Source organism: Delphinapterus leucas, chromosome 1, assembly GCF_059928025.1.
Source record: "Delphinapterus leucas isolate spDelLeu-1000000601 "Yukka" chromosome 1, BTC_Dleu_Yukka2, whole genome shotgun sequence".
NCBI lineage: Eukaryota > Metazoa > Chordata > Mammalia > Artiodactyla > Monodontidae > Delphinapterus > Delphinapterus leucas.
Window position 1 is genome coordinate 67,836,163 of NC_143129.1, and position 14,557 is coordinate 67,850,719.

Genomic DNA, 14,557 nt, shown 5'->3' on the forward strand with positions numbered 1-14,557 from the left:
ACGGCCTCAACGCATGTCTGTTGGACCTAATTAAAAGAGCTAGTGTGTGGTGTCCTATGACTTGCTATCAATCGATTACGGAAGATCCAGCTTAAGAGAGATATGTGATTGCTACCCCAAGGCCAAGAAGGTGGCCCCGATATGGTTACAAGCAGGTTCAAAATGAAGGGCATCTTGGGTGGAGAGAATGTCCAGTTCCAAGGTCTGAAACTTCTTAGTGCTTCCAGCCTGGGGTCCACAACATTCTCCATTAAGGATGGGCTCTGATGGCATCTCAGGAGGGTCTCTTACAGGTGTAAAGGCCCTGAATGGCCATCTCACCTCTCCTATGGAGGCGCCAGAGCTTGAAATTGCAGAGGCTGGAGCCCCTTCCCTCAAGATAAGATTTGACCCATGCAAGTGAGACTTTACAGGTGAGCCTCAGCGGCTCAGCAGTCATTTCCCACAATGCCCAGGAGATAGATATTCAGGAAACCCAAAAGGAAAAAGATGGGGAGCTCACTCCCCCCAAAGACCACGGTATGAGGGCACTGTCCCCCCTGGCGTGACTCAGGTAGATCCACTGGGGAGATGAGCTCCTGTAGGGCCCTAGAGCAATAATACTGATGCTGGTGACCAAGCCTTAGTACTGTATTAGCAGTTTCATTGTATCTTCTTCTGCAGAGAGAGATTAAAAACTTCTACATAACTCTCTGAAGGCCAAACATGAGGTGGATATTGATTTTGTGATGAAACTGACCATTCTACCTCTTAAGGTTTAGGCTGAACTACCCCTCCCCAGGTGAGAGAAAAATTGCAAGCTGTTGGCTTTCCAAAGGTCCAGTGGTGCCTAAATCCCCAGGCAGCCTCAGTCTCTGCTTCTTGTTTTCTCCTTTACAGTATGGCAATTAGAGATTGTTTCGTTCCACCCAGAGCTCTGAGATGTTCAAATTCTAATGAGTTGAGTAGAGGTGGTCAAGCTGACTCTGCAAACCCAAAACTATTACTTTAGGAAGGCAGATCTGCCTTCAGATTTCTCTGGAACCGAAACGTTCTCTTGAGGCCCTGATAAGATTACTGGGCTGCTGAGCCGCCAGTGTTCAGATTTCCCACGGAACCGCGCTCGCCAGACTCTGGCTCGCCTGGCTGCGAGGAGCCACGCTGCGGATCGGGCTCTGAAACCTGACTCCACTCCAGGAATGCAGGCTCACCCCCTCCTGCGATAGCGCCTGGGCCCTTCCAGTCTGCCTGCCCGAACTTCCCCCTGTCATTGCGGTCCAGTGAATGCAAGTGCCTGTTAAGTGGAAGCCGGTGGTACTTAGAGGGTCCCACAGAGTGGGAGCCAGACAGGAATGTGCGGGGTACTTGGCCAGGCCTGCAAGTCCACCAGCCAAGCTCCAGCTCCCAGAGGCCAAGCAATCCCTAATTATGAGCCATAGGCTCCAGCCAGCAGCCAACACATGGCTCAGTGACAGGCTGGGTCCAGAACCAGCAAAGGCTGTTGGTGAAATTGTGGTAGAAGATATTTAATGAAGTATGGGAATTCCCTGGCGGTCCAGTGGTTGGGACTCTGAGCTTCCTGGCGCAGTCAAAAAGAAAAAAAAAAAATTAAAGAAGTAAAAATATATCATTGAAAAAGTAGGTTACCAAATGAACACATTATATGTACCAGCATGTACACATACACACAGACCCATCATCAGTAATACTGATAGTCTGTGAGGATGAAAAGACATGACAGCCAAATATTTAATTAACATTTACTGCACAAGATCTAGTACAAAATAAATGCTCAATAAACACTGAACAAATGGATGAATGACAAATAATATCTGGAAAGGACTTGGAGTTACCTTAAAGAAAAGGGCTCCTTAACTGTCTTCATCTAAATTAGAAATTCATTACTTATTCAGTGGAAAATTAAACTTTTTTTTTTACATCTTTATTGGAGTATAATTGTTTTACAATGGTGTGTTAGTTTCTGCTTTATAACAAAGTGAATCAGTTATACATATACATATGTTCCCATACCTCTTCCCTCTTGCGTCTCCCTGCCTTCCACCCTCCCTAGCCCACCCCTCTAGGTGGTCACAAAGCACCGAGCTGATCTCCCTATGCTATATGGCTGCTTCCCACTAGCTATCTATTTTACGTTTGGTAGTGTATATATGTCCATGCCACTCTCTCACTTTGTCACAGCTTACCCTTCCCCCTCCCCATATCCTCAAGTCCATTCTCTAGTAGGTCTGTGTCTTAATTAAACTTTTTCAAGCACTCTCAGGTTATTTGGTACTGCCTACAATTTATATTTAAGCAACTAAGAATATTAGTTTAATTTTGATGTCCGAAGTCTCCAGCTCTTTTTTTATTATACATTTCTCCCTTCTGGGTTCCTATCCAGAGTAACTTCACCTATTATCTCTTCTAGAGAAGAATCATATTTTCATTATAAGAGGTCTGTACTTCTCAAGGAGTGCTGGACATTCCTGCTTAGAACAATCAAAACTAACATATCTAAACCTTGTTTTTTTTTTTAAAAAAAAATATCTGATCTTTCTCCCATCTTCAACCATTTATTTACTCATTCAACAAGCATTTGAGTGCCATCAAGCCCTAGATACATAAGATATGGCCCCAGTCCTCAAGGAATTTTCCAGGAAGAGAGCCAGGTAAGCAGACAGTTACAGTTCTGCCTGGTACTCTAATTCAGTTTGAAAAAAGTGTCGAGAGTGCTGTAGAGTCTGAGGGCATCTGTGAAGGTTCCCAAGGTAGAGATATTGGAGCTGCAGGCTGAGAGGGGAAGAGTTCCCTGTTTCTGTCAATTCATTTATCAAGCAAGTTCTTCTCGAGAAATTATATGATTATCTAGGCACTGTGCAAATCTCTGGAGACCTAAAGACCAATAAGACAGTCCCTGCCTACAAAAGGCTTATAGAGGCATAAAAACAATACCGCCATTCTCCTTGGCATCTTAGAGAACTCTACTCATCTGGGCACCCTGGCAGGCTCAAACACAGAAGTCATTTTTGGTTTCTCTTTTAACACGTGGCCTTTACTTTTCCATCTTTTCCATTCTTGCTGTCTCTCAAAGTCAGAATATGCCTGGACTCTCAGAGAAGCTCCTGAGTCTGGTTTCCTGGCTCACTCTATGCATTGGTGTTTCTGCCATATCATCCCTGCTACATGGTGGCCGCCATCTTACTCAACACCACTCAGTTTCCTACTGTCCATGGAGCAGAATCCAGGGCCATTCACTATCTGGCCTTGAGGGCTGCAGCTGGCCTCTGCCTAAATTAGAAAAAGGCCCCCTTTGGGGCACAGCTAGGCAAGGAGACTTTTTACAAAGAAAAAGTAACCCTTTCTTCCAGATGGCTTGAATTCCAGCTCCCACTCACCCACTTGGCCAGCATCCACTATACTCAGAGGCCCTGTGGTTTTTATCTTATTACTTTCATTTTTTTCTCTCTCTGCTTCCCCACTTTCCTCTCCAGCCAACTGGCCTGCTTTCCTACACAAAGCTGGCATGTTCTCTGGGCACCCATTCCTTATGGCTTCTCATCCTCACCACCTACCTTTCTTTTATGACTTCTTCTGAGACTTGATAGAAACGCTGAAATACTGTGGAACTTTTGGTCTGCAACTGCCATACCTTTGGCACTTAAGCATTTGAAAATTATATACATGACAAGATATAATGGTAAGTCTTATTTTCCCTATTGGATTGTGAACTTTTAAAAGGCATCTTTATCTTGTTTATTGCAGAGGGCTTAAAGAGGGCTGAAATAATGATTGATGTTGATAGCAGTAAAGTAACTTAAAAAAAGAAAAGATTGGGCTTCCCTGATGGCGCAGTGGTTGAAAGTCCGCCTGCCGATGCAGGAGACACGGGTTCGTGCCCTGGTCCGGGAGGATCCCACATGCCGCGGAGCGGCTGGGCCCATGAGCCATGGCCGCTGAGCCTGCGCATCCGGAGCCTGTGCTCCGCAACGGGAGAGGCCACAACAGTAGAGGCCCGCGTACCGCAAAAAAAAAAAAAAAAAAAAGAAAAGAAAAAAAAAGAAAAGATTTCCCAAAGACTTCCAGTAGGCAAGTGGGCTCTAGAGAATGAATGCTGAGTAACTCTTGTTGGCCTGGTTTAAATTCCTAGTACTGGGAAGTAATATAACTCAATTTCTCACCAAATATAGTGGTCCTTGCAGGTCTCAAAAGTGGGTTTCACCTCTCAAAAGAGGGTTTTGCTACGAGATTTTTCAGGAATTCCCAAATCTCACTCCTGCATATCATGTCCCACCATGAAAAGTTTACGTCCTGGCTGAGAAACGTCACTTCTCCAGCCTCTTGGTTTCCTCTTTACTTCCTTTACCAGCGCTAGCAGTTGCAGTTCTTTTTCCAGGCATTTTGACAAAAGAACTTCAAAAGCAGTCACTGCCAACCAGCAAACCCATGCCCTGTACAGACTCAGCGCGAACTGACAGGCTTCCTGGCTGGCCAAGCAATGCCCCCATCTTGGTAGAATCCCCCATCAATGACTACATGTCTTGGTTTGTACACTGGAGGACCTTCTCTTTTCACCACCCCCCAAACACAGGAAGTTGCTTAAGCGACAGTTTCAGGGCCTCTGCCACACACTGTTCCTTCCTCAACTGAGGGAGAAAAAAGTACCTTAGGAAGGAGTCCCTTGTGTCTTCCGAGAACAAAGTTCAAACTTGCATTTGGCCCTCAAGCAGCAAGCAACCTGCTTTTAAGCCTAAATCTTTGCTCTCATCTTCCATCCATTTCTGCAAGAGATTAGACAGGTCCTAAATCGCACTGTACCTCTACCTGGGGGCCTGAGGCACCCTGTACTTTCAGAGGAGGAAACCCACTCCTAAAGCAACTTCTTCAGGAACCTTCACTCAGCCCATGGGCATCCCCGGGGCCATCTCCCTCCTCTGCCCTGAAGCTGTAGCCAGCCAGAGAGGATCTTATCGCTCTGGGCTATCTTTGAGTAGATTTGTGAACACCCACTGCTGGGCTTCCCTCCCACCCTTTCCCAGCCTTAATCTGCGTGGAGTTTCGCCAGTTTACAGTTGTTTCCAGAAGGTCTAGCTCAGCCTCTGGTGGATCCCACAGTCCCCTGCACTTTATAAGGCCTCCCTGAGGGTGATCCCTGAAGACAACTGGTAGAGCTGGATGCCTAAATGCAACTGCCCAGGACAGACCTATTGCCCTCACAGAGAAGTCACAGTGCTTTGTAGGCCAAGCAGTGAGGTTCGCTTAGAAGAGCCAACCTGGGCTCTGGTGTAGAGCCAGGAGCGGGGAAGAGCTAGCAGAACTGACTGTGAATCTTGACAGTGCTGACCACAGCCTTGGAAGCAGCTGTTCAGCTTTTGAAAGGGTGGGAATCACCTTGAAAGCTAGGTAACATTCACACCTTCTCTTTTCTTCTTTTCAAAAGCAAGCCCAAGTCTGGCTAAGACTGGCTTAGGGCTAAATGTCAGGACTCAGTTTCAAGGGGAAAATCTGGGGAAGCCTCAGGATGTGGAGAAGGCAGGGAGGAGGGGAATACACCCGGCCACTCCTCCACTGGAGGGTGGTTCCTGGATCCCACTGGAGCGGTCCCAGGAAAATCCCAGGCCGGGCAGTGGTGGGCTTCACCCTGCAGCCCCCCCCCAACAGATATGTGGCCAGCACACTCCCATGCACGCAGGGACATACAGGGGAGTCTGAAGTCTAATCAGAAGGAGCGCCATTTGCCCACGAGGGGAGCTTTTCAGAAAGTTCTGAAAGATGTGACCGACAGAAGCGGGACTTGAGAAGCAAGAGGGCGACCGGACTCTAAAAAGTCCAATGTTCATCGAAAAGAGAAGCCAACGGACTGGCCAAAAAAAGTGCCTCACGTTAACAGTTCTGTTTCTCTTTCAATACCCACATCTTCAGATCCAGCGGCTTCTGCTTTCTTGAGAGTTTCTGGTCGCACGTTTGCCCATTTACAAAGTTTACAGCACTTTTTTTATCTGAAGCATTTAGGTCCCTAAGCAAAATACCTGTATCTCTAGAAAGGCCCCTCCCCTCTCCTTGAGGTCTTCCCCCGCCGACCCCCTGCCTTTTCAGAGGGGTCCCCTAGGTAGGACCAGGGGCGAGCCTCCGGACTTGGCCAGGAGGCGTGGGAGCGGCGGGCATTCGCCGTGCTCCCGGGGCGGCAGCAATGAGCTCCGTGCTCCCGACTCCCCGCTCGGATCCCGGCCCCGCTCGCCGCCCTGCCCGCGCGCCACCGCCTCCTTTACCTCCATGTCCTCCAGGTGCCGACTCGGCGGCGGCCGCGCGCGCTCGCTCTGGCCGGGGCTCGCGATCCCCGCTCTCCGTTCGGCTCCCGCCTGGGCCGGGCTCGGCTGCGGCGGGCACAGCGTAAGTGGGCGGCTGCGCGCCCGGCTGGCTGGCTGCGGGACTGCTCGGGCCGCCCGCGCCCTGCGCTAGAGAACGAGGAAGGAGGAGGGGGAGGGGGAGGGAGGGGAGGGGTAGGGAGGAGCAAGGAGGCCGACGATCAGGGTTTAAATTTAGACACAAATCTAAACAGATACTGTCCCCTCCCGGGTCAGGACGCAAGCGAGGGAGCCACGACTCCATTAATCTGCCCAAACATGGGGATGGGACAGCCGCCTGGCCCCTCTTTCTCTCTTAGTTTCTCCAAGACCCTGGTGTTTGCCCCGGTGTCAGTCCTTCTTCACCTCTTCCTCCTTTAACATGCCTCTTTTCATTTTTCTTGCCCTAGAGGTTAGAGTCGTTCTTTCATTCTTTTTATCTCCCGTCTTTTCTATTTACTTCTTTTATGTGCATTCCTACCCCCTGTCTTTCCTCATTTAAAGAAAACTTGCACTCACAGCATACCTGGTTTTCCTGGCGTTCCTGGGCGGAGAGTGAGAACCCTCCCTGATTGACACGTTGTTCTCCCACTGCCCCCCCCGCCCCCCCCAAGAGGGGCTGTTCAGACAGCGCATTCAATGTTCAGTGTTGGACGGCGTCGACCGCCTTCCCCTCTGTCATCTCTTTTCCTCTCCACCTCGCAGTCTCAGATTCTCAGGAAGCCACTCTCAATCTATCCATCTCTCATCTATGTATCAGGAAGAGGAGGAGGAAGCGAAAAACAAGCAATCCAAGCAGTTTTCCAAGCTCCCTGTAGCAGTCTTTCTGTCTCCCCGAATGATTGATGCGTTCGATTTTGTGGAATTTCAGCCCCCCCCCCCCCCCCCCGTAAGCTTCTTGTTGCCTTAGGGCCCTTTTGCTGTTCCTAATTGTACTCTAAGAAAGAGCGCAAAGGACAAGATCCTGAACTTCCGATTCCCATAGGCCCAACATAGCAATCCTCCCCCAGGGCCATCCCAGCTCTCTGGGCAGCAAGGAGGCTGAAGAAAACAAAGCTGCATGGGAGGAACAGGGGAACTGGAATCTGGAGCAGCTTCTCTCTCTGCTACCAGTTCATACACTGGCCATCAGCTTTAGGTGCCCCTTCTGGATCCCCCCCAACTGCTCACAGAGAAGCAGAGGGGGAATGCCTTCAGGGACCTGTGAGTGTGAAGGGCATCGTCTGGCAGGGATGCCTCTGTGTCTTTCTGCAGTGTTCTTGCGTCCACACCCCTACCCCAAACCCTGACCCAACTCACCCTGGGAAAGAGACAGTGGGCCAGGTGATCACCAGCACTGTGAAGAAAGATATATGGAGAAACTGATCAAAGAAACCAGCTGAGAGTTTGCTCACACTGCAAAGAACTGCCCTGATTCTGCTCCTTAACCCAGCACGACCTGCAGACTTTTGGGCACTTAGATTGCTTCTTTGGGTACCAGCCTTAGAAATATGACCTCTTCCCTGTAGAATCTTCTAAGGCTTGTCTTTCTAAACACAAACAGCCCAGGCTTCCCTGGTGGCACAGTGGTTGAGAGTCCGCCTCCCGATGCAGGGGACACGGGTTCATGCCCCGGTCTGGGAAGGTCCCACATGCCGTGGAGCGGCTGGGCCCGTGAGCCATGGCCGCTGAGCCTGCGCGTCTGGAACCTGTGCTCTGCAACGGGAGAGGCCTCAACAGTGAGAGGCCCGTGAACCACAAAAAAAACCCCACAAAAAACACTAACAGCGCTAATGCCAAAGTGTTTTCTAGTTCACTTAACTCAGCTGAGCGTAAAGATAAGACCCTTGATTTGAGAAACAGATTGAAGGTTGAATTCCAGCTCTTCTACTTTCTAGCTATGTTTTCTGAGACAGGTCGCTTACCCACTCTGATTCTCATTTGCCTCACCTACATAGTTTGGTAGGCACTCTGAAAACAGTAGCTACTTTTATAATGCTTAGCCTCATGTACAAGCTCAGATGAATAGGGACCCAATATTTCTTTTATTGCCAGGCATTCTAAGGCCCAGTGAATGGGGCCTGCACTCCCAGGAATTAATGGTGAGTCCCTTCGCATTGCAGCCACACAGCTACAGAGGTGAGGGCACTAGGGCAGAGTTGGCAGCAAGAAAGGAAGTTTCTTGGTACCTTGCAATGCATACTCGTGCTTGTGATTCTTTTTCCTTTTCTTCTTTTTAAAGGTGCAGGACTGAGTTGGTGATGGGAGCATAGTCTCTTCCCATATCTTCTAACTCTGACTCATGGGGCATTTTCCTTTCTGCCTCCATCTAGTCCTCCTTTCTGCTCAGAACAGGGCTGTCCCAGCACAGGTTTCTGCTTCACAAACAGGATGGCGGAAGTGCCTACCCGAAAGAAACCGTTAGACTTAGATAGCATCACAGTTACTCAAGGTGACTTGCGGCTGTAGCCCACGCCCTGCTCAGGCCTTCCCTCAGCCATGTAAGAACCCATGACGCACAACGCAAATAAGCTCGGCCTCCACCATGCTCCTGGGTCTCAGAACATTCAGGGTGGGATGCTGCTCCCTAGTTATTTGGGCCCTAGGCAGAGACCTTCATGAGAGGAGGGAGTGGAAAACCGGGAGAGGGGCAGAGGCCCAGAGCTCAGTTTCAGCAGCCCTGAGAAGGTATGGGGACTGTGCTCCCCGTATATTCCCTTCCCACCCCTCCTGAAGGTCCCCAGAAGCCAGAATGGAAATAACCCATCTGGTAAACACCCTGCTTTTGCTGGGCTATCTGGGGTTCTGACTTGCTGCTCTGTGTGCTGGGAGACGCTGACAACCCAAGGGGAAGGGAAAGTGGCTCTGAGGGGGTGGTGTCCCTCCCTCTGTAGGGGACTGGTTGGCTCACAAGGACTCACTTCCTTTACTCTCCCCACTTCACACACCCTGGTAGTCTGAACCAGCCAAGCAGTAAATACAGGCCAGTGCAGAATGAAGAACAAGAAACCTCAGAGCAGCCCGGGCAGGGGAGCCCATATTACCATCAAATAAATATTTGGTGAATGAATGAGTGGATGAATGTATGAAGCAAATTAGTAGGATCTTTGCTTTTAAACCAAAGGCAGAGCCTTTTTCCATAGATGGGTCTTCAGTGGGAGAAAAGACCCCGTGGGAGAAAAGATCGCGGAAGGGTACAAGTTAAGCGGTAACTAAGTTTTTAAGCAGACTTGCAAAGAGCTCCAATCAGTCATTTCTTAGTAAGTGGCCGCACTGTGCTGCTGATTTGTCCATTTTGAAAATTAAGAGCAAGAAGCAGATGTTCTTTCATGGCTATAAATACTAACTTTAAAACATATATACTTCAGCCCTAAGTCCTGGGAATGTGGCAAAAATAAAATAAAACAGCTCATTCCGCTACAAGTGACTGCCAGTGGGGAACAGAGTTGAATATACTGAAGTGAAAGCACCAAGGCTTGAGTGCTTTTATGTGTTCAGGGAATGGCAGTGGAGGGTTTCTCAGAGGAAGATGGTAGCATGTGAAATGTAAATTGAGGAGGAAGGTAGCAGGGTAACAGTTGGGCCACAGGGAGGATGTTGAAGTGTGGAGCAGGCAGCCAGCAGGGGTTGGCGACCTCATGAGGAAGTCTTTTGACTGGCCCTCTGGGGACTGGGAGATTGATTACATATGGAAATTGAGCAAAGAAATTGACGTGTAGAAGCCAGTGGGAGACAAGATTCTCTCTGATGGGGAAGGGAGATACAAATATGCAAGGGGAGTGGGGACTGGAATGAACCCTGTGGTGCTGAATTGGAGTGGGAGGTATTCGTGTGAACTCATGGTTTTCAGTTGTAAATACACAGATGTAGATATAAATGTGTATACATACATACATATATTTCTTAGTTTGATTCACTGAGAGGGCCTGGGAGAAATGATACGCCAGTAGCAATCAGTGCACACAGAGCCCAGATCTTGGTTTCTGAATACCATTCTCCACTAAAGGAACCAAGGGTCCTTGGAGAAAATGGCCGATTACAGGGCTGGGGAAGGTAAAGAACAAGATAAGCCTGGAACATCTTGTGCCAGAAGATATGGAAGTGCTCCATAAATGACAGGAAGATGTTTAAAAAAAAACATAGAAAACAGATTGCAGGGACTCCTAGGACAATATTGGGATAATAAAAGGATCAAAATAAACAATGATAGCAATGTATTATGCCCTTTAAATAAAATAGGAGTTCATGAGTCCACACTGATATAAACAAATAAGTGAATAAGTAAGTGGGAGAAAGCTCTTTCTCATAGCACAATGCTGACGAACAAATGTAAAAAAAAAGAAAATTGCCATATTACAACAATTACAGTTATAATAATTTTAGGCAAGAAACATCATTGGATGCTAAATCTAGTGGGTAAAAATTGAATGAGGGGCTTCCCTGGTGGTGCAGTGGTTGAGAGTCCGCCTGCCGATGCAGGGGACACGGGTTCGTGCCACGGTCCGGGAGGATCGCACATGCCGCGGAGCAGCTGGGCCCGTGAGCCATGGCCGCTGAGCCTGCGCGTCCGGAGCCTGTGCTCCGCAACGGGAGAGGCCACAACAGTGAGAGGCCCGCGTACGAAAAAAAAAAAAAATTTGAATGAAGAATAGGATTTTACATAATTTTAAATTATCTCCCTATAAATTACTCATTAATTACAAAGGGGAAAAAGTAACATTACAGAGAATAAGGCTAACAAACACCATATTAAAAAAGTGGTCAAAATAAACACCACTGGTGATGGGACAAATTGACATCACGTGCTACCTAATGGGATGCAATAAGAAGACCACACCGGGCTTCCCTGGTGGCGCAGTGGTTGAGAATCTGTCTGCTAATGCAGGGGACACGGGTTCGAGCCCCGGTCTGGGAGGATCCCACATGCCGCAGAGCAACTGGGCCTGTGAGCCACAACTACTGAGCCTGCGCTCCACAACAAGAGAAGCCACCACAATGAGAAGCCTGCGCACCGCAACGAAGAGTAGCCCCCGCTTGCCGCAACTAGAGAAAGCCTGCGCAGCAATGAAGACCCAACACAGCCAAACATAAATAAATAAAATAAAATAAAAAATTATTTCAAACTAAAAAATTAAGAAAAAAGGTGGTGGGGATAAGAATTGAACCCTCCCATTTCTTTTTTTTCCAGACTAACTCCCTACCCAGTCCCTTCATCATCTCTTCCTCCCCCCCATCCCCCCCCAGAGATCCATAGGATGGGCCAGGGGCCTGTTGACACTGGTGATAGATGATAGATGGATAGATAGATGGATGGATGGCTAGATGGCTAGATAGATAGATAGATAGATAATTGGGAGAAGAGATAGAGCCTAGTCTTCTGGAATGATAGTGGTTGGAGACAGGAAGGGGAAGATTATTCAAATCTTTTTTGTACAAATATCTTTGTGATGTTTCAGTGGTTGAAGCAAACACATGGATATTTAAAGTTTTGAGGAGAAATTTAAAGTTTTGGATAAAGTTTTGAGGAGAGATTTAACGTTAAAAAAAAAAAGGGAAGAAAACACAAGAACCAAACCAAATTGGACTGAAGGAAGGCTGGCCATACACTGAGAAAGGGGTTGGGAGTCTGTGGCTGAGAAGGGCCAACTAGGGATTTCCTGGGGTGAGGCTGGGGGAAGCCAAAGAACAGTGTTGACAAAAAAACCAAAGGGGACGGTCTGGAGGCCTCAACATATTGCAGCCTTCTCCTTCTGAGGCATAGCCCAAGTTCAGGAATGAAATTATACAGATCTACAAGGAAACCCAAACCTTCTCAACCCTAAAGTGTATCATGCAGAGCATCTGAGCACCAGCTTCAACACTGGATGTAGATTAGAGTGACCCAGGGAGCTTTGAAAAAATAGCTATGCCTGACCCGCCCACTTCCTGTAGGTGAACACAGAGTGGGGCCTGGTGTGTCAGTTTATTTTTAAGCTTCAGTAAAGAGGTAAATCTTGAATAGTCTAAGCCAATTATGGAAATAACATTCCTCTTGCCAGAAATTGGTTTAGAGAGAAATATGTGAGGAAATGTTGGCCAATGAGATAAAAGGGGAAATCTTTATCCTTTCTGCTAAAGAAACACATACGAAGAGATGCCGTGTAAATATAAGGTGTTGTCCTACCTGATGTAATGCCTGGAACTACAGCAACTATTGTGCTACTATGAGACAAAGCTGGGAAGATTCAGGACATAAACTCCATGAGGACAGAGACTTCTGTTTCTTTTTTTGTCAGTGTATATCCCATGTACCTAAATCAAGGCTGGACACAAATAGCCATTCAATAAATATTCATTGAACAAGGAACCAATGGCTTTGTTGACCAAATGATTTTGTCGAGGCACTGAATTGACCAACTCCGGAGGAACTATCCCCTGGAATTCTTGTTATGTGAAGCAATAAATTTCTTTATTTCAAAGTTAAGCCATTTGAGTATGATCTTTTGTTATAGCTAAAAGCATCCAACTGATTCAGATATACACAAACTGACAAGAAGAAGACAAAATCAGACACATATACCAGTACAGAGAAAGAAGCAGTCCCTCAGATAAATGTCCAGCAGAGATATGGAGAAAGACTGGCATGGAAGTGCACACACACACACACACACACACCGATGGGAGAATGTGAAACAGAAAAAGAGAGTGGGAAACCTAACTAATATCCATTGGGGAAGAAAAAAATTCAGATTGAAAAAATAAGAGTACTGTCAGAATTTTTAATGTCTTAATTCCTACCTAAATTTCAGACAACAGGTGGTCTAGATAATCCTTTGTCTTTTTTCTTTTTCAAAAATTTATTTTATCGAAGTATAGTTGATTTACAATGTTGTGTTAATTTCTACTATACAGCAAAGTGATTCACTTATACATATATATATATACATTCTTTTTCATATTCTTTTCCATTACGGTTTATTACAGGGCACTGAATATAGTTCCCTGTGCTATACAGTCCTTTATATTTTCTTATTATTAAAAAGGAAAAGAACTGGGAATTCCCTGGCAGTCAGTGGTTAAGACTCCGTGCTTCCACTGCAGGGGGCACGGGTTCGATCCCACGTGCCGTGCAGCCTGGCCAAAAGAAAATAAATAAATAAAGGTATGTTTTCATGAAGTTATTTCATATCACAATTTCTTTTAGGATATTGTTAGTAACGTCAAGTGATGTTGCAGTTTTGCCACTAAAGGCATTTGCTAATATGAATCAGTAGCTTGAATTGGGCAGGAGCTGTCCAAAGCTGGAGGTTACCCACATGGCCTTACAATGAATATCTTCAGTGATTCTACACTAATAAAGTGAAACAGGTTATAAGAATGAATAGTACCCAATTCCCACTGGTCGCTCATCCTCTTTGTTTTTTTTCATGGGCAACAGGCAAAGAATTATGTGGAAAGTTTTCTGCACAAAGTATGCATTTGCAAAATTCTACTAAAAACCTGTGTCCCCACCTGTTTCTCTTTCCTTCTTGTGGTGGTCTTGCTATCCATCCATTTGTTCATGCCAGAAACCTGGGAGTCATTCTTTTTTTTTTTTTTTTTTTGCAGTATATGGGCCTCTCACTGTTGTGGCCTCTCCCGTTGCGGAGCACAGGCTCCGGATGTGCAGGCCCAGCAGCCATGGCTCATGGGCCCAGCCTCTCCGTGGCATGTGGGATCTTCCCAGACCGGGGCACGAACCCGCGTCCCCTGCATCAGGCAGGCGGACTCTCAACCACTGCGCCACCAGGGAAGCCCGGGAGTCATTATTGATTCTTTCTTCATCTTCACCAACCAGGTGCTACAATTCTAGCTCTAAAATATAATGACATTCCTCCCCGCAACCTCCCACCAGTCACAGTCATTGCCATCTTTCATCTGGATTAAGAAAACAGTGTCGTAGTTCATCTGTATATCTGTTAATTGTTGTCCTTGACTCCAACCGTGACTCACCATCTCCCTGCATCTATTCTCCACTCCACAGGCGGTAATCTTACTGAAGATTACTTTGGAGGGTGTAACTTACACACTTTCCCGACATGGTAATGCTCACCTCTCCAGCCTCTTCTCAACAGAGAACACCCAGTACTGCACAGTCAAGCCATCCTGATGTGCTTTCAGGTCCCTGAATGAGCTCTTTTCTCTGCCTGGAACACATTCCTTACTTTGCACAAAGAACAAAATTAACTCTTATTCATCTCTTCGTTCTCAGATTAGGCTTCCTCCAGGAGGATGGTCCT

At 47.1% G+C, this 14,557-nt stretch overlaps 1 protein-coding gene across 4 annotated transcripts in view; it reads right to left on the reverse strand.

Annotated features, from left to right (window-relative positions):
- Positions 1-8,617, reverse strand: part of RCSD1 (RCSD domain containing 1) — a 70,928-nt gene extending 62,311 nt beyond the window's left edge. Inside the window, exons 1-3 of one of the 4 annotated variants that reach the window (XM_022560189.2) lie at positions 8,489-8,617; positions 7,620-7,656; positions 6,246-6,426 (exon numbers count right to left, since the gene is read on the reverse strand). In XM_022560189.2, the coding sequence (XP_022415897.1) occupies positions 6,246-6,426; positions 7,620-7,656; positions 8,489-8,570 (300 nt within the window). In that variant the 5' untranslated portion in view covers positions 8,571-8,617. The remainder of the gene's footprint in view (positions 1-6,245; positions 6,427-7,619; positions 7,657-8,488) is intronic. The other 3 variants (XM_022560187.2, XM_089911590.1, XM_022560188.3) reach the window with 3 other exon arrangements.
- Between the last annotated feature and the right edge of the window lie 5,940 nt (positions 8,618-14,557).